Source organism: Trachypithecus francoisi, unplaced genomic scaffold (assembly GCF_009764315.1).
Source record: "Trachypithecus francoisi isolate TF-2019V2 unplaced genomic scaffold, Tfra_2.0 Lachesis_group2, whole genome shotgun sequence".
Classification (NCBI taxonomy): Eukaryota; Metazoa; Chordata; class Mammalia; order Primates; family Cercopithecidae; genus Trachypithecus; species Trachypithecus francoisi.
In genome coordinates this window covers 154,612,949-154,633,928 of record NW_022681465.1, presented here as the reverse complement: position 1 = coordinate 154,633,928, position 20,980 = coordinate 154,612,949, and the positions used below count along the sequence as shown (strand labels likewise).

At 42.3% G+C, this 20,980-nt stretch overlaps 1 protein-coding gene across 7 annotated transcripts in view; it reads right to left on the bottom strand.

Annotated features, from left to right (window-relative positions):
- KLHL3 (kelch like family member 3) overlaps nt 1-20,980 on the bottom strand; it is a 283,454-nt gene that overhangs the window by 48,927 nt on the left and 213,547 nt on the right. For all 7 annotated transcript variants that reach the window (XR_004430048.1, XM_033181127.1, XM_033181126.1 and 4 more), the window contains one exon: nt 12,509-12,618. Coding sequence is in view for 6 of the 7 variants with exons in the window: in XM_033181127.1 (XP_033037018.1) it covers nt 12,509-12,618 (110 nt within the window). In the remaining variant the exon portion in view is untranslated. The remainder of the gene's footprint in view (nt 1-12,508; nt 12,619-20,980) is intronic.

The window sequence follows — 20,980 nt, the reverse complement described above, 5'->3', positions numbered from 1 at the left end:
CTATGTTTCTTCCACTAGCCCTTAAGATCCATGAGAGACCTTGTCTTATTTGCTGGCACATAACACAAACTCAAATATTTTTAAAAATGAATGACTGGAAAATGAATTCAGAATAAGCATGGAAGGAGATGTGTGGAAGCTGCCCAGGTTGGAGCAGAGTGCAGGGCTGGGGAACAGGCAGTTGGAATCTTGGTGGGTAAGACAGAGTCAAAGGTAGATAAAGTCTGCCTTTGCTGGGTTAGGTGATGGGCAGCCACAACCCCATTCTGCCTTGTATGTGGTTGGTTAGCCACATCTCTTTCTACTCCCCTTTACTAGACCGTGAGCCTATGCAGAGTGAGAAGTATACCAGCTCTGTCTCTGCACGCCATCCCACAATGTTGCCTAGCACAACACAAGCTGATTGGCAAAGCTTTGCTGAAGAATGAACGACAAGTCCATGAGTTGGTAGCATTTATTGGTCACATTCTTCCCCATCAACCAGCTTAATTTTTGTTATAAAACAAAAAAGCAAGCCGAATCTACCAAAGTCGATATTTAACCTTATCTTTATTTTTGGTTTCACTTGTCTAACTGGTTCCACTTAGTTGCACTGTTTACCTACTCAGCTGTGAAAGCCACTGCATTCGGCAACAACACTGACCTTCTCAGCAGCTAGAGAAGGCTGCATATTTTTTTCATTTAGACTTTATGCTTGAAAAATAAACAAGCAAATAAACTTCCAACTTGCTTTAGCTTTCAATGTACCTAAAATGGTTCCCAAAAACCCTTCCCACCAAGGGACTCTCCATAAACACTGCCCCCCCAAAATTCTCAAGATAACCCAATGATTAAATACTCTTATGACTTATTAAATGACCTGCCCAAGTCCAGAACTGACAAGCAGCAGAGCCAGCTCTGCTTGGTTACATACAAAACCAACTTCAGTGCTCATGCTCTAAACTCATTATTCTTAGCTGACTCTCAAATGTCTACTAGGTCTAATAGCAGGGGGGTTGCAAACTGCTGCCCACAGGCCAAATCCAGCTTGCCACCAGTTTTGGTAAATAAAATTATGTTGGAAGGCAGCCACACTCATCGTTTACGTATTGTCTATGGCTGTTTTCACATTACAGTAGCAGAGTTAAGAAGCCATGACACATAAAGCCTAAAATATTTACTATCTGGCCCTTCCTAGAAAAAGTTTGTCAACCCCTGGTCTATAAAATCTAAGCAGAGACTATAGATTCAATCATAGGACAGGGTGATATCTACTTAGCTACTACTTTTTGTGATGAAATAATCAGCTGCTCATAGGTACACTTAGGGTTTCACTTTTTAAACAAAGAAATAGCCCCATTTCCTCACTGATTAATGTCCTAGAACCAATTTCTTGTATGCTACAAGACTGTCATGTGGAAAGCAGTTGGAGAAAATCAGATTCCATAGCTCCCAGCTTACCACACTTCAGATGTAAGCACAGGTCTTGGTCAGAGAATACCAGATGAATCCAGTCCTTCCACTCCACCCCTCTGGACAGACAGGCAGCCAAGCTAGGGTGGACTTGCATGTCCCAAGGAAAATGAGGAGTCCTGGGGCACTTTTCCCTGCTTTCAAAATGTGTTTTGAAGATCAAGAAGGACTCAAGTTAAAAAGGCAGGGCACTGACTTGGCAAGGGGAGAAGTTCAATTGGGAGCAATTCTCAGCAACATAGGAAGAAGGGAAAGAAGCTAATTTTGACAATATCAGGGCGAAAAAAACTAGGTTCCTATATATGGTCCTGATTTGTTATTCGATCTGAGAAGGACTAACTTTATCAATAACAACAAGCACAGTGCTAGGCATTTTACACATATGATCTCATTGAATCCACCAACAATCTCTGTGAAGTAGGTGTCACTGCTCACATTTTTACAGATGAGGAAACAGCCTCAAAGAGGTTAGCAAGCTGTACAAGGTCACACTGCCAGGAAGAGTAGATCTGATGTGAACTCACCTTTAACTCCAAAAACCCATGCTCAAACATTATGCAATTTGCACCTCAGAGACACAATTAATTTTTAAAACCTAGACTGGGCACGGTGGCTCATGCCTGTAATCCCAGCACTGTGGGAGGCCGAGGAGGCAGAGATGAGCAGATCATGAAGTCAAGAGATCGAGACCATCCTAGCCAACATGGTGAAACCCTGTCTCCACTGAAAATACAAAAATTAGCTGGGCATGGTGGTGCATGCCTGTAGTCCCCAGCTACTCGGGAGGCTGAGGCAGGAAAATCGCTTGAACCCGGGAGGCGGAGGTTGCAGTGAGCTGAGCTGGCACCACTGCACTCCAGCCTGGCGACAGAGAGAGACTCCATCTCAAAACAAACAAACAAAACAAAACAAAACAAACAAACAAAAACCTGGGCAGACTGTTGAGTTGGGAAACTAAGTTCCTAAACCTATAATCCTAATTACAATCCTCCAGCCCTCCTGGGACATCTCCCCTAGGTCTCCTGTTCCTTTCCCGGGGATTGAGGCAATACCATTTACCAAATCTCCTGCCATGCTTTTAAATCAAGAAGATAGTGCTTCTAGACAAAAGAATGATTCTGTCGGATTCCTGTTTTTGTTTCTTAAATGAAAGCTTAACAAGAGTTGTGTTAACTCTCCTGTTAATATACTCTCACCTCATTGCCACACACAACTCCAAGGACAACTGGGAGCTGTGGTGTGCGGCAATAGGAGCTCATTATGCACGTCTCTTCCTAACTCCACATTTAGTGACACTACACTAGTAGTTAAAGTCAGCCTTGATGAAAATATTTACACCATGGAAATCAGCAAATGAATCAACACACGAATCAGGGCTTTTAGAATGTTTTTTAGAGAGTCGGTTAAACATTTACCAGCACACCACTGACTGAGCGATGTCTTGGTCTGAAGGCTCCCTAGAAACCTACCCAGTTGAATTCTCCTTTCTGACCATACCATCACCCTTTCACAAAACACTTAAAAGCTCTTTCTTGTAGTTGCTTCATTTCAGATTCACAAGGATCCTGTGAAACTGCTAGTCATTTGCAAAAGGAGAAAGTAAGGCAAAGAGAGACAAAGTCGTTTGCCTGACATTACCCAGCAAATTGGTGAGAAGACAGCAATTAGAACCACTGATTTCAATCCACACTTTCACAGTACACTGCACATTTCCTTCATATCACATCTCTCACTTTGTAGCTATATATTTATTTGTGCGCATATTTGATAAAATCTCTCTCCTCTATGTGATTATAAGTTCTGCAAAGGCAGGTATCTTGTTTTTATCTGTTTGCCAGTGTCTCTCCTGTGACTAATATGCTACTTGCCACACAGAGAAATATTTCTTCATAGGATGAATAAATTAATAAAAGCATGAGTGAATGTACATATGGTTCTCTTCCTACAGTAGCACACTACCAGATATCTGACTTCAGATAACCAAAAATGATGAAAAAATTAAAATAGCAACATCACTCGGCCTGGAAATTGTTCTTCAGCTTTCTATTACTGCCTACAGCCAGTAAAAAAGACTTCCACTATGAGTCCACAAAGAATAAGAAAAGGACTGAAGCATACCGGTCTGATAGGGACGTTTACAAGCTGAGAGACCTCAGTGGCACTAATTCTAACCATGAGTGCAGGATGACATAGGGATGGAGAAAGTCTGCCCGTCAATATGGTACACTGAGCTGCTTTGGAAGGAATCTTTCCCTGTGGCTCCAAACACGTGAAAATGATGTATTACAGAAAAAAAACAAAGATTTGAGCCATACACAAAAACAAGAAGAAAATGTCTGAGTGTTTTAAATAAGAAGGAATTCAATCCAGGCAGCTGAGTGGAAGTTGAAGCCAAAATGGCTCACAGAGACAATTCAGATATGGGCTTTAACTGAGGACTGGTATCCCATTGGGTAGCGTATCTAAGCCACAGGCTCCTGTGGACAGATTTGCCTCAGCTGTAAAACTAAGACTGGATGAACTCTGCCCATGTGCTATGAATAAGGGGAAGGAAGCTCACCATCTCCTATGGGCTGAGGAATTCAGTGGGGTGTGAGGCAAGGGAAAGGGGCAAGATAGGGAGTAAAAACTACATCTTCAAGAAACCCAAACCCTAGGCTCATGCCACCTACAAATTTAGAGTTTGAAATGACATCACCCAGGTGGTATAGGAAATATCTAAGACAATGTCTAATATAAAAACTGTTTCCTAAACCAGTAAACCTGCCCTATAGGGTCCACAGCCCAGGGAAAACCTAGATTCCCAGGATATGACATCCTCTGAACATGGAGTCACAATAAAAAATTGTAAATCACCAAGGAAATGAACTACCAAAAGACATATCAAAGATACAAAAAATAGAATATCTGGGACAACCAATGAAAGGTGGCTAAAAGACTCTTCTCCGTAATGTGTTCCTAAGGATACTGGATGCAGGAGATATTCTGTAGCAAAAGGGCTCAGGGGCCAAATGAGCCTAGGAAACACATCATACTGTATCCTCAAATACCCCTTAAAGATTCACAAAGCTCATTACCATATAAAAGCTCTGACAAGTCCTGTAGTAAAGAAATCCGGTTACTCTTTTCAGCCAGTGTCTTCTAAATGTACCTAACCTGAGAATGCTTTAAAAAAACAAAACAAAACAAAAGAAAAAAACCTGGCCAGGCACCGTGGCTCATGCCTGTAATCCCAGCACTTTGGCAGGCCGAGGAGGGCAGATCATGAGGTCAGGAGTTCAAGACCAGCCTGACCAACATGGATAAAACCCATCTCTACTAAATATACAAAAAAAAATAGCCAGGCATGGTAGTGGGCACCTGTGATCTCAGCTACTGGGGAGGCTGAGGCAGGAGAGATGCTTGAACCCGGGAAGCAGAAGTTGCAGTGAGCCAAGATCACACCACTGCACTCCAGCCTGGGTGACAGAGCAAGACTCTGTCTCAAAAAAAAAAAACAACAACAACAAAAACAACCCAAACACCTATAAACATCTTGTAAAATACTGGTTGGGAGTGGTGGCTCACGCCTGTAATCCCAGCACTTAGGGAGGCCGAGGCAGGCAGATAATGAGGTCAGGAATTCGAGACCAGCCCAACCAACATGGAGAAAACCCATCTCTACTAAATATACAAAAAAAATAGCCAGGCGTGGTAGCGGGCACCTGTAATCCCAGCTACTGGGGAGGCTGAGGCAGGAGAGACGCTTGAACCTGGGAAGCAGAGGTTGTAGTGAGCCAAGATCATGCCACTGCACTCCTATCTGGGTGACAGAGCAAGACTCCATCTCAAAAACAACAACAACAGCAAAAAACAACCCAAACACCTATAAACATCTTATAATACTGGCTGGGCGTGGTGGCTCACGCCTGTAATCCCAGCACTTTGGGAGGCTGAGACGGGTGGATCACGAGGTCAGGAGATCAAGACCATCCTGGCTAACACGGTGAAACCCCATCTCTACTAAAAAAAATACAAAAAACTAGCCGGGTGTGGTGGCAGGCGCCTGTAGTCCCAGCTACTTGGGAGCCTGAGGCAGGAGAATGGCATGAACCTGAGAGGTGGAGCTTGCAGTGAGCCGAGATCACGCCACTGCACTCCAGCCTGGGCAACAGAGACTGTCTCAAAAAAAAAAAAAAAATCTTGTAATACTGTCTTTATGGGATACAGTTAGGCAAATACTGACTTCAAGAAGAAAGTTCTCATTCCTTAAATCTCTTCACAGACTCCTACCCCATTCCCAGCCTCATCTCCCACCATACCCCATTGAAGATCCTTGATTCTCATCACAGAGGTTACTTTTCTCCCCAAGAACAAACTATTCCAAACTTCCAAGTCTTCAGTAGGAATAGTCCTACTATTCCTCCAACCTAAATGGCTTTCCAAAATTCTACTCTCATTCTCCAAAGTTTAGCTCAAAGATTCTCTTTTCCATGATGTCTTTCCTATGCAACAACCTGGAATAAAATATTCCACGTGCTTTCCTTGAACTATAATTATAAGCAATTATTTCTCTTGGCCACATACTGTGGACACATGTTTTCAGTATGTCTGCCCACCAGACTATGAGCCCCTGAATAGTAATGACTAGCTGTCACTCATCTCTGTACCCCTCATCAGGGTGGGATGCATTAATAAGGAGCGGGCCTCGGGAGGCAGACACACACAGCTTCACATCATGGAGTTGTCTACTGTTAATGAGCTGTGTCACCTCTCTGACCCTTAGTTTCTTCCTCTGCAAAATGAAGACAGTAATCTCTGCCTTGCAACTTGTTGTGAGGGTAAGAAATGATGTTCTGAACGTCATGCTGGACAGGAAAAATCAGACACAAAAGCACATACGCACCATTGTTCAATTTATATAAACTTCCAAAATGGGTAAAACTCATCCAAGGAATGAGAAGCAAAGAAGGTAGGTGCCCTTCCCAGGATAGGGGGTAGTAACTGGAAGGGGGTTCTGGGGTTTGTTTCTTGATCTGGGTGCTAGTTATGTGGGTATTTTACTTTGTAAAAAGTTTAATTGTATACTTTATTTGTTTACTTCTCCATGAACTTACTTCAATACAAGCTTCCTGTTTTTAAAAAAAATGATGTGTGAAATGTACCTGGAGAACACTGGTTGGTCATGGTAGATTTGGGGGCACAGTGCTGTGGTATTCTGTGCATGAGTGTCCTTTGGGAGAACACCCGTTCTGTGCATGGGTGTTCTCCCAAAGGAGAACAGTAAAAAGAGTAACACCAAGGTAGGGCGTTAACAGATCACTGTTGGCAAGCTGAGAAGCTGGCAACTCTGATAACCTCAGAGTAAGGCAGGGCTGCCAACAGCTCGGCCTAGGCAGCAGGGTACACCTGCTCAGTCACCTGGCAATGCCTCCACAGCAATCATGTAAGCCCAGGCCACCGGCCGAGGCTCTCCAGCCTGCCTCCCACAACCACCTGGCTGGAAAGGCAAGGAATTCAGACAGAAGGGCATGGAACACCAATGATCCTGGGAGACAAGGGCCCAGTTGCTCCCAAGAAATAAGATATCAGAATTTGACCTATAAAATGCAGTTTAAGGAGACAACAGCACATTTTAAAATGTGATAGTGCAAAGAGAAAGTAACCTATAGTTCTTATTCCAGAACATACTTAACACTAATTTTTTAAAGAGACTTATAAAACTGTTATATCAAACTCAAATTTTCTAAATCAGAGAACAGCCTTGTCCTCAGAAAATGCAGAATTATTAAGAAATAAAGGTATATAATGTATGCGACTTCCTTGCAACTTGTTAAAAAACTGGGAATCTGGGTAAAGAGCAAATAAGAGATCTGTGGACTGTGCTTGCAACTTTTTGGCAAGTACAAAATTACTTCATATTAAAAGTAAAAAGAAAAAGCAAACTGTATGCGTTGTGAAAACTCATCAAAGTTCCACTTATTCATGCATTCTACTGTATGTACGTCTTATACATATGTAACAAACCTGCACGTTATGCACATGTACCCTAGAACTTAAAGTATAATAAAAAATAATAACAATAAGAATTAAAAATTTAAATAAATAAATAAATAAATTTCTCCCTGACTGGTATCTAAAATACAGGCCATTTCCCTGTTAAGACTCACTCAGAGGTGTCTCTGAAAAGCCTTAATAGTGTTTCATAAGAAGACATGGGATCTTGAGATGGAGAAATATATTTACCAGCTAGGAAAGCCAAGATTCAAAGAAGGCCAGTAAGTTGCTAGGTCCCACAGCAATTCAATGGCAAAACTGCACTCGAACTCAGGAGTCATATCTCTTTCCTTAGAGTAGATTTGTCCCAGAAGGTTGTTTACACTGCCCCTGGGTCACTGGTCACTGAGGATGTTCATGGCCAGAGCTGAACTTTGTGTCTCAAAGGGAAATACAATAAACATGCTGTCAGCTCACAGGCTTAGCCCTGACCCCTCAATGCCCACCATGTGGAAGAATCAGATGCCTTGCTTTAAACTTCTTGGCTTTGCCCTCAGAGTAGTGGAGTGTATGATAGATGCACCTGACAGCAATAACTTAAGCATACCCTGAGAATGACTCTATGGTCTACAAAGAATGTGTGTTCAGTGTTCCAAGCTAAGGAATCAAGAACCTGGAGATTCATTCTTTATCTATGAGGAACATCTGAACCCCAGCCCATCCTGGGAAATACAGGCCATATCGGGGATTGGGGCCCTTTGTTTTGTGTTAAATGAAGGTTGCCAGGTGAAGGTCACCAGCAGGAGGGTGTTAAGTGAAAATGCTATATAAACTGCATGCATTTTACAAGAAGTTGCAATTTCCTGTCCAGCCTGCCACCACTGGACAGCCTGGTATGTAAGTGACCTCAATAAACCCTAAGTCTTGTTCGCTGCCTCCGGGCCTCTTCTTCAACCTCTTGAACATGGTGCCATCCCTGTTGAAGTCAATAGGGGTCTGGCATGACATGAGGAAGGGGAAGGTCCTACACAATGAACTAGTGATTTTGTGTAATTCCCATCACAACCATTTGACCTCTCTCAATAACAAGAATTCTAAAATAAAAACCACATGAAGGAAAAACAAGAGCGAAAATGGCAAGGATTCATGCCCTCCCCTACCCTCTAATTCCCCTATCTGTCCTTATTATCTAGAAAACTGTTAAAATTATTCCCATAACCTCAGCTGGCTCAGTGCAGAGTCCAGCCCCAGTGTGCTTCAATCCCTTGGGGAACATCTGCTGAGTCCTTCCGTGGCACCTCCTGGGGCACTGAGTCAGGCATTGTGTGTGATACAAAGATAACTAAGGTACCCTCACAGCCCTCAAGGTGTTTGAGGGCAGTAGAGGAGATAAGGAATGGGAATGGGCAAAAGTAAGTGATGTTGGAAGAAGAACAGTCTCTGCGCTCTGGGAGGGGTCCAGGCAGGGCTGGGGACACTGGGGAGCATGAGGTCACAATCACTCTCTGACTCTGCTAGGCACTGGGCCCCAGGTCATGCCAACAGCCCAGACCAATATGGGCACTGGGAAGACTTCCCCTTAAGAAAGGCCCCAGTCAACAGTTATGACTACTACTAGGAGCAGTACTAGTAGTAATAACCATAATAATAGCAGCAATAACAACAGTATCTTACAGTAATGAACACTTCCTCTATTCTAAGCACTTTTCATATATCATCCCATTTAATCCTCATAACCTACAAGATAGATACTATACTACCATTACTCACCTTTTACAGATGAGAAAACTGAGCCATAGGGAGGTTCTTTTATTCATTCTTTCAACAGCTATTTTTTCAGTGTCTACCATGAACCTGATACCACTCCAGCAGCGACAAGCAGACAGACAAAATTCCTGTCTGTCTACTTGTATATGGTACATACATTCTTGTGGGAGATAAACAACTTGCCAAGGGTTCTCAGCTTGTTTAAATAGGGAACTCAAGATTCAAACTCAACCCCTCTGACTGTAGAACTCATACTTGCAAACTCCCAAGATGAAAGCTGCCTGTTACTTATACTCATCGTTAATAGTAAAATATTACATTTCCTCTATTTTAAGATGCATGTGTTTTTTACATGTTAATGTCTGAAATCTGGCTTCATTTTATAATATATGTTCAAAGAAATCTGTGGGCTGTGCGCAAAGTAAGTCATAATTGCTGTTATGCTGTTAAGTGTGGATTCAGCGGAACACAAGATATTTGATTACCAACCCAGTTGAGTTTTCTGCAACTGTTAACATTATATGCCATTGAATTTTAACTTAAGATCCCTAATATTACTTCAAATACATTTTAAAATTCCACTATAAAACAGTATTGAAAGGAAAGGTTATTATGCATGCAAGAGATTGCTTATCACACACAATGTAATTAAAGGGAGTAGAAATCACTAAATCTCCTGGAGCAGACACAGAATTTTCAAAGCCTAAAGGACTAGCATTAAAATGAAAAACATCCAATTGTCAGAAGCTTCCAGCTATTTAACTTCCAGCAAGACATGATCAATTATGGAGGAATAAAACTATGAGGTTAGCCAAAGAGAAAATGTACACCAAGACCCACTATTCTTTGATAAACCTCAAAATTACACTGCCAACCTTAACAGTACTAAAGAGATCAACATCATGAAAAGCAGCACATAATTCTGAAGTTACATATAAGTTCCAAGAAGCAAATATGAAATAGAACTTGGTTAATGTGAAAAATACCTATACTCCAAATTCTGGCTATACAGAAACAGCAATTCATATGTAAGCATATGAATTATTGAGCAACACTGCAAACAATTTTTAAGTGCATACATTTAAAGTCATGCTTCTTTGTTTCTGGAAAGATATAATTAACTCAATGGCATATTTCACCATTATCAATGGCAAAATTGATACCATTATCATTATTAATGGTGCCTAAAAACAGATGATTGTGGCAATTACAATGACAACTGCCATTTATTGAGTACCTGCCAAACACTCTATTTGGTATTTTATATCCATTATCTCTAAGCCTCATGACAACTCTATAGAGGAGGGACTCAGATTTCCCATTTTAAATTTAAGGAAACTAAGGTTGAAAGAGACTAGTGACTTCTCAAAGTCATATAGCCAGAAAGCAGACACTAGAACCAGGTTTGCCTGCATCCAAAGCCCAAGTGGTTTTCAGGGCACTATAATGCCTCTCCCTATTAACAATCCACCCCTACTCCCACCCAGACACAGCAAGCACAGATTAGCCTTCACATGCAGAAAACTTCCTATGATCTCAAGAGCAGGATGGGCCAGCATGAATTCAAAGTAACAGGGTCCCCCACTCTCAACCCACATACCCCAGGATGATTCAAATTCTGCTGTTTATATGAGTGCTTCCATTTTCTCACCCTACACTTAGAACATAATCAAGGGGGCCCCAAATTGACCAACTGTCTTAATATTCACATAGCCAATCAACTGACTGGTTCATTCCTTCCAATTGTGCCAATTTGCTAGCAAAATCAGAACAGATAGTAAATATGCTTGGTAAGAAGGAAGGGCATCCTCTCAGTTTCTGACCTTAAGGCAGGAAGGGTCCTATGTGCACATATGCATTCAAGGAAGCTGAGGCCTCCCTGAGCCTAAGGGAGAGTCCAGTTGATTGTGCCAGTCACCTTCTGGGGGGGATCCATTGCTAATCTCAGGGAAGCCCACAGTTTTAACAAACGACTGTTTTTCTTCTTGATCAAACTTTTCCAGGATGGCAGGCAGGGGTTCATGAATTTTACCCCATTCTCTGGACATGCGAATACAATTTCATCTCGTATATAAAATTCTTGTCAATGTTTCTCCTGAAATATTCCCTCAAGAAAGAGCCTCAAGCTTGGATGCAAAGAGTGAACTAAGACATTCAAAAAACATTTATTGAGCATTTCTGAGGGTACAGAAAGGAATAAGATGTAGTCTGTACCATCAAGGAACTCAGTTGAATGTGGGAGGAGGATCAGCTCAGAACTAACTATGTACAATGAAAAAGAGAACAAGGTGAGTGTTATCCTGAAACACAGAGGAGGAAGGGATTAATTCCAGGTGCAGGGTAAATAATAAACTGGGCTAATACTGACTGAACACCTACTATGTACCAAGGACTATACCAGGCATTTTACATATTTTATCCAAATTAAGTGCCCTGTGGAATATGTTCTAATACTATAATCCTCACTTTACAAAATGAGGAAACAAAGAAGAGGCAAAGTACCTCACCCAAGGTCACATACTACTTTGTAAATACTGGAGCTGAGATTTGGACCCTGCTGGCCAACACCGAAGCTCATGTTATTTTCACTATAGTAGACTACATCTACCAGCATAGAGACATTTTTCCTGGTAGAAGAGGAATCTGAATTTGCTTCCTCTTCTGTAATGTGGGGACAATAGCAATGCCTGCTTCACTGGGTTATCGTAGAGGGAATGAGCCCAAGAACATAAAGCACTCAGCACAGTGTTTGGCAAACTGTAAGTGTTCAGTAAATAGTGGCAGCTTTGTCGTCATTGTCATCACTGTCATTTCTTCTCTAAAAAGTCTAGAATGTAGCCGTCATGAGCCAGAAAGCCTTTTTTTTTTTTATTTTTAAAGGGATTTAAAAGAAAAAAAAGCTGTTGTTTTTCTCTGAAAGAAAACAAAAGATTGGCCGGGCGCAGTGGCTCACACCTGTAATCCCAGCATTTTGGGAGGCCAAGGCGGGCGGATTGCCTGAGGTCAGGAGTTCGAGACCAGTCTGGTCAACATGGTGAAATCCTGTCTCTACTGAAAATACAAAAAATTAGCTGGGCGTGGTGGCAGATGCCTATAACCCCAGCTACTCAGGAGGCTGAGGCAGGGGAATCACTTGAACCTGGGAGGCAGAGGTTGCAGTGAGCCAAGATCTCACCATTGCACTCCAGCCTAGGCAACAGAGCAAGACTCCGTCTCAAAAAAAAAAGAAAGAAAAGATCTCACCAAACCACAAGTCCTTCCCATGACCACCTGACAAGTGAGGTTCCTGTTTCCCCAATGAGCCACATCATACCTTCTCTTCTGAAGAAACGGTCAGCTTGTCGCTGGATATCAAGCTGCACACCTGGTCCAGACTCAGGCTAAGAAATTCTTCTCCTAACATCACCTCTGGAAAGTGCTGCTCTGTTCCAAAAAAAAAAAGCAGAACAAAACAAAGTTATAACACACTCCTGCCCTTCCAAGACAATCTGTGGGATTCACAGTAGAGTCCTGGAGGGGGCCGGGGAGGCCATGGAGGGAAAGGGAGTGAAACAAAGACAGAGACATCATGGCTGGAGGGAAACTTGCCTTTTAATTCAGCAGTGATGGCATCCACTATGATCCTCTGTCCTGAACATCAACACAGACGAAAATGGGGCAGACAGATCTGAGTTTGTATTTTTTCCATGCTCCATGAGATTAATAATAGCATTGCAGAAAAGCCTCACTGGGACCTGCCTCCATAATTGAGCTCATTTCCCCTCAGAGTGCAAGCTGGTGGAGTTGCAGACAGTGCACCCTGAAGCTCAGCCAAACAAAAATGGGTCAGAACTGTTGTGTGTCTGAGAGATCTCTGGGGGTTCTTATAGGAAGTCAACATTAGAAGGTCAGAAGATGGGATCATTCTTTCTTGCCCAAAGTCAAGCCTACTTTTGTGAGTCTCTGGTTCATGAGGAGGCCCAATTAAGCATTCATCCAGGTGTGGTGGCAACAAGGTGACCCTACCACCCCTAGAACAGTCGACAGAGCCAGGCCTATGGAACTGTAAGACAGAGGGGAATGTGGTGACAACTAGAATAAGATAAAACCCACAGGCCTAAGGTCCACAGAAGGGAAATGCCAGGAACAATTCCTACCCTGACATTTTTGCAGGTCATCATCCTGCTATTAGAGAATTATATTCACTGAAATGTCATCTACTTCAGAAAGAAGGAGCCTAGGTTCAAATCCTGGCTTTGCCATTTATGATTATGTTTTTGGGCCAACGGCATCATTGCTATGTTGCCCAGGTTGGTCATGATCTCCTAGGCTCAAGTGATACTCCTGCCTCAGCCTCCTGAATAGCTGGGACTATAGACACAAGCCACTGCACCTGACTTCATTAACTTCATAAAAATCAAACAAATAATTTAAGATTTAAATCATTTCTTGTGAAAATCATTTTTAACTTTTTATATTGAAATAATTTTAGACCCAAAGAATTCTCACACAAATTTCTACCTTCATCCAGATTCCCTAAACGTGAATAGTTTACTCTCAAATACTGAGTTATAAACAATATTTTCCATCTTCCACTGGACAAAAAGGGCTCCCCACTTGCTCCACACCAGCCTATTGATATTACCACGGTCACAACTAAAGGTTGTCCATCTTGAAACTCAGAAATGTTTATACATAATAAGACAAATCTGAAAGTCAGTTTCTTTATGAAGGGAACCAACTGTCAACATCAACACGGTAAGAAGTTGGTCTTTGCTTCTCTGTATATCAATACCAAAAAAAGCCTTTAATTTTTAAGTGAAACATTCAAAAAACCTTCTTAACTATGGAAATATTTAAGACTCGACAGTATTATTTTTTAAGTGTTCATTGCTAAAGATCTTAAAATAAAAGCAAGAGAGCAATCTTCTTTGGATGGTGAGAATTTATTCTTGGGCTGGAGGCTGGGAAAGTACTGGATTCTCCCTCCATTCCCTTTCTGATCCAAGAAGTCTTTGAACCACAGTCCCCTGTCAATTGGTAACACCCAAGAAACAGCAGATAGAAAAAGCAGTCACCATACAAGCCACCACACCATGAGCAAGCACAGGACATTGAGGCTCTCTGGACCAGCCACAGCTGAGCTCAGCAGGACCACAAGGTTCTAAGGAGAGTCCCGCAAACCAGCACCAACATCTCTGGCCCAGAGCCACATCTGGCCTTCCCACATGTATCTTTGGCTGACCAAAAACCTGACAGCTGGAGAAGGGAAAAGAACAAGAGGAGGTAAGAAAGTAAAATTCTATGCTGTGAAATAAAAATTTCCTTAGAGCTCATAAGGCTGTAGATAGGCTTAGATTTTAAAAGGGAAGATAAAAGAAGTACAGTAATGTATATTCTAGGTGATATGGGGAACAAATTAGAAATCCTTAGAGATAAATCAAGACAGAAAGTAGTCAGCACCCCACCTCCATCTCTCTGTCCCTCCCCTGCTGCAAGGTTTGAATCTAAACCCCTTCTTTCTGAAGTGGGCTGCTTCTCTGCCCATCTGGAACCTTCCATTGAAATCCCATTCAGAAATCCTCCCAGGAAGCAGTATCTAGTGGGGAAGGGGCAACAAGAGAAATAGCAGGCAGCAGCTTCTCACCCAGGGCTGGCACCCAGGGATCTGTGAGGTTTGTAGGGCATAAGCGGAAAGAGACAAAGAAAGGGATCAAAGAGGAAAATGCCTTCCCTTTTCCATTTAGTCTGAGGAGACAGGGGTAACCCCCAAGGTCTTTGAACTAGGGTCCCCTCTCTGTTAGCAACACTCAAGAAACAACAGGATAGAAAAGACAGAAACAGGATGCTCCAGCTAACTCCATTTCCTGGGAAATAGGATTTCCCCAGAAGACTTTGTATTCCAGTCAGCCCTCTCCACAGCTGCTTCCTGGAAAGAACCCACTTTGCCCCCAGAAGATACCTTCCTGAATCATCTTCTATTTTGAACAATTATTTGGGTTTTTTGTTTTGTTTTGTTTTGCTTTGCTTTTAATGTATTAATGGAGAATGTAATAAAGAGCCTTGGCTAAAGGGTCAGAAGACCTGGGCTCATGTCTTATAGTCACTTCTTCCCAGGCTTTGCCATCCATTTTATGAAGGATGAATATTATCAGCCTGTGTTCCCGCTTTCCAAAGTCCGGTTCTGTGAGCAGTAACACTTTTTTTTTTTTGAGATGGAGTTTCGCTCGTTGCCCAGGGTGGAATGCAACGGCACAATCTTGACTCACCGCAACCTCCGCCTCCCAGCCTCCCGAGTAGCTGAGATTACAGGCGTCCACAACCACGTCCAGCTGATCTTTTGTATTTTTAGTAGAGACAAGGTTTCACCATGTTGGTCAGACTGGTCTCGAACTCCTGACCTCAGATGATCCACCCGCCTCAGTCTCCCAAAGTGCTGAGATTACAGGTGTGAGCCACTGCGGCCAGCAGCACCGCTCTTTAACAGAAAAGATTCTCTGTATAATCAAGATATCCCTTGGAGCCAGGCACAGTGGCTCACACCTATTATCCTAACACTTTAGAAGCCTGTGCAGGAAGATCATTTGAGGCCAGGGGTTCAAGACCTGGTCAATAAAGTGAGGCCCCCTCTCTATTTAAAAAAAAAAAAATGTAACACATCCTTTGGGACTGCAGGTCCTATGGGCAAGGCTGTGCACCTGCAAGATCTTAGAGACCAAATTTAATTCTATCGAATTCAGCAAACTGTCCAGTGATACAGGTTATTCAGTTCCTTGAGGCTGCAGGTTTCCCATATATTAAATGGAAATAATAATAGTACATATCTCATAAAGGTGATATGGGCATTAAATAAAGAAATAGATGCAACTCACATTTACTGAGTCCATTGCAGGTGCTAGATAACTCATAATGTATGATGTATCAAATGCAGCATTTCTTCAAAAATGAAGAAACTAGGACTGATGTCTACAAGCAGCCTACTGCCTCGCAAGCAAGACAAGACAAGGCACCAATAACTCCATCCCAAAGTCTACCTCTCACATGACTGAGAGAGGTACTTTCAGTACAAACAAAGACAGGGAACAGGAAAATTCAGAGCATGTGTAAAGAACAGTAATAGTGAAGTCTAGCTAGAACCTAGGTGATGTCTTCATTCGTCCAACAAAGGTTTGCTGAGCACTCCCTAAGTATGAGGAGCTCTGCCCGGCTTTTGGAGATGCAATGGAGAGGCAGACAAGGCTAGATTCTGGGGGAAGAATGCATGTGCCGGGGGCATAGTACCTTTTAACCATGGGCTAGCCCTTGAAGGGTAACTCTCCAATAATAACTAACTTTTCTTATCGTTTTGCGTCTTTTTCTTAAAGAGGAGTGGACACAGAGAGAAATAAGTCAGTTAATTAAGGGTTCTAGTTAAGAGTCCTTGTCAACCGGGCTTTACTATAAGTAACAAATATTGTTTAAGTTCCATGTCCTGCTTGGTAAAACACAATGAGTATGTTCCTGTCCATGTGGATGGGAAATTATGGAGAAGAGGAAGAGGCACCATATAACTTTCAGTCTTTTCCCCATCCAAGCAACACAAACATATCTTCCCAATATTAAAAGGATGATAAAATTTGGGTGATACATTCCCAGGCAAGGGCTTTCTCTGAGGATACAGTTGCATCTCGGAGAAAGTTGAGGCCATTTCCTAATACTAGCTAACACCATTCTAAGCATTTTACATATATTATGTCTCTCAATCCCCACAAAAGCCCTACTAAAGTGAGTATCAACATCCCCATTTTACAGATGGAGAAACAGAAGCTCAGAAAGTCTAAGACATGTGCTTAGGTTTACAGAACAGTAAACCTGGTAGAGCCAGGTTTTGAAACCAAGACTGCCCAATTGTAATAACAAATATTCTGATGAGTATCTTAGGTACCAAGATAAACACCAATCCTGAGCAGTCCACTGGGGTAAAATTCAACATAAACATCAGAAAACCTTAAGAACCCCTCTTGGGGTGCTGGACATAGAAGGAGACAGAGAGAGGCATAGACAGAGGATATGTATCTAAAAACCTTTTTTGGGGGGAAAAAATAGAATAATCTTAGTCCCTCAATTCCTAACTTCTTGGCATTTTGGAGTCAATTCCGGGTTCAAATCTCAGACCTAACCCCGGAATTAAGGTATTTCCCTAATCCCTCCATCCACTAGGCCAGAGGAAATGATAGTCTTTGGGGTTCCCAAAGCCCCTCAAACAAGAAATAACAATCATATCCCTAATCACTCTGCTTTATTACATGAATCTTTCTATTCTATTGGGACTGGGAGCCCCATGAGGTCAGGGACCAAGTCTGTGTTATTTGAAGCTGAATTCTCAGTTTCCAGCATAATCTCTGTATATATTGAGCTCTAAAATTATTACTGCACTTTCCTGACTGTTCTTCAAGACTGCCTAGGGCTCAGGCAACCTCTCAAGCTAGCCCCAGGACTATTCCTCTCTCTTCATGGAATGAAATAAACCTAAACCTTTGATCTGGTTCATCTAACCTACAAGCTTAGAACAAATGGAATGATGACCCGTCTGTGACTTCCTTGACCTGTACAGATGAAATAAACCCCATAAGAGCCATAATTCCCAGGGCCAGCAGCCCCAGGGAACAGGTGTGAGTGCCTCTGAACTGAACCACAGGTCACACTCTCAGGACAGACTGGCTGACACAGGTGGACACACAAACAAAATGGAAACATTTTGGCAGGGTGAAAAAATAAAACCACAGAACTGCCTTAAAACCCTCTCTTCTGCCCCTTCTTACTCTGTTTTTAGAGGCCAGAGGCAAGCTTTCTTGAATCAATATTTAGCTTTCCAGGCTCACAGTTTCTCTGCTCTAGGGAAAAGACTCAGCTCCCACAGGGAAGTAACAGAGACCTACCTTGATCTCTTCTCAGAAGGGTCATGACCACCAGCCCTCAGACTCTAAATATTATTACCTCCACACTCCCTGGGAAGGCAGGAAATAGCTCTCTTTCCATGTTGCCTTATATTATGTGTTGTCCTCTTTCTCCTCTCTTTCTTTCTTTCTTTCTCTCTCTCTCTCTCTCTCTCTCTCTCTCTCTCTCTCTCTCTCTCACACACACACACACACACGCATGCACACACACAGCCAAGGGCCATAACAGTGCTTTTGATTCAACAGTCAGGTTCCCCATAACCCAGAAAATGGAACAAGGGAAGTTTCCTAAAATCCTAACAAAGAGCAAGCAACGAAACCTATCTGTGTCTGCACTACTGCTTCATTTGCCACCTTCAAATTAGATGCAGAAAATCCAAGAGAGGCAGGAGTGAGCCACTCATCATGGAAAATAGGCTGGTCTGGTCTGGGTGGGTGAGAAATAAGTAGCGGGGCTTAGGACACAGACCTCTGCAGTCAGCTGGCCTCCCTCTGGCCCTGCCACTTACAAGCTGTTAATATATGATCTTGTACAAGTTACTAAACCTCTCTGGGGTTTCAGTTTCTTCACCTATAAGCTGAGAAAATAATAACTATCTCTTATGCTTAAGTGAACAAAATGAGGCCATGCCTATGAATCATGTAGCACCATTCCTGGCACCTAGCAAGTGTTCAAAACTGATAGAAATGCCCATCATTATCATCATCATTATTTCATGGTGACAAGTTAGCAGCAGCAATTTTAGAAGAGGACTCTCACTGAGTCAGAGATTTATGTTTTTTAATGCTTTTCCAAATTTTTCTGCTGCCCTTAATTTAATTACTTCATTCCATGATCTCAAATGACTCAATCAATCAAAAAAAGGCCATTTCTCTCCATGAGCACGTGAAATCCAATGGCTTTTCCATCCCATGGCTGGAGGTTTTCGCTTAGCTTTGGCAGCCTGATGTAAACAACATGTCCAAAGAATTTTAATTGCTACTTCATTAATGAAGTCCCATTAACATCCCTCCCAAACAGCTCTGCTGATGGCCCAGTGCATGGCTGTCCAATTACCAAACAACAAAGTCCCCATAAACCTAAGCCCTGGCCTCTGAGGTTAAAGATTAAGCAGTCCCTGGAAACAACAATAATGAGGTATAAGAAACAGGCTGTGAAAGACACTGGGGTCCATTTCCCAGCTACTAGCTGCCCAGGAAGACTGTGATGCCATTAGCTGAGGCAAGAGTCTAAGCAGTCAGCTTCTAACTGCAGGACCTACCCTCCCTACCCCAGAATAACATATATCATAGCAAAGATCTGGGGGACTTCCCTGAGGGGGAAACTGAATCCAGAGGAAGCAGGAGGGACTGCCGCAGCAGGAAGAGACAGGGCCCTTCCAAACAGGAAACGAAAGAGGCAGCTGGACATAGAGATGAAGCTTCAGCCCCCACAAAGTTGTGCTCTCCCCGGAAAAGCCAAGGACCTATCAGAAGACAAGAACTGGCTTTAAAATAAAGTCACATTTGTTTAGAGAGTAAGTTGGCAAAATCTATCAAAAAATTTTTAATGTATACGCTCTTTGATCCAGCAATTATGCTACTAAGATTGTAACCTACAGGTATACTAGCAAGTATACTCCAAAATATTATGTATAAGAATTCTCACCGAAGCATTTTAAAGAAAAGAAAAAACTGGAAACATTAATGTCCATCAATAGAAGACTGGTTAAATAAATTATACTCCATCCATGTGATGCAGCAGGTTAAAAGAATAAGATATAGCCATACACAAGGGTCTGGAAATAATTGCAAGATTTTTATTGTCAAACAAAAGTACAATGAGTACAGAGTGCTTCTGTTTGTGTAAGTTAAAAAGCATAATATATAAATTCTGTGGGGGTTACCAAGGATCTCCCCACTTCAGAGAGACAGCCTGGGAGAAGACTGGCTTTGTATTTTATACCTCTATGTACTGTTTGCATTTTTTGGTCATGAGTATAAATTGCTTTTATTGAATATATTACCTACATTTTTCAAACAATGGTATAGAAATGTATCTGCTAACATAGAAAGACACTCAGAATATACTGCTAACAAGTTTTTTTAAGAGATAGGGTATCTTGCTATGTTCCCCAGGCTGGACTCAAATTCCTGGGCTCAAGCTATGCATGATAGCTTGAGCTATCAACCTCAACCTCCCAAGTAGCTGGGACTACAGACACCTGCTACTGTACCTGGCTAGAATTTTTTAAACTGGAAAGCATACATATACAATGAAAAAGATCTGGAAGGATACACATCAAGGTGCTGCTGGCAGTTCTCTCTGGGTAGGATTGTGGTATATTCTTCCCACCCGTGTGCATTTTCTGTAATAGTCAGGGATGAGTTTTATTAAAATAGCAATAATAACAACAGAAAAAGAAAGCTTTTTAGAGAAGGAAAAGAAAGAGGATTCAGCAGCAAAACTGGAATCTACAGACAAGTGAAGGCAAAGCAAAGCTAGCCAGAAACTGGGAAGAGTAGGGGAGGCTGCATAGAACATACCTGCTTGCAGTAGACATCTAGATAAAGAGAAACCAAAACCAGAAGTACTGGAAATACTTCCTCCCACAAAGTGCATGTGGTCTGCAACAGCAGTGACCTGAGGATTCCTGTCTCTCCTGCCTGGACCCAACTCTGAGGCTCCCTCACTGCAGATGATGAGGCTGGGAGGGAGGCTCCACAGCACAGCCCCAGTGGTGTGTACTTCCATAGAATGCTCTCCTCCCCATTCCCCCTGTTCCCCAGATGATCCTGGAAACAGGATAGGATGTGCTACTCCCAGGATAGAGAGGAGAAAATAGGCTCAGGATTACTCAGTTCCAAAGTGTTAGCTGGTCTGATTCCTA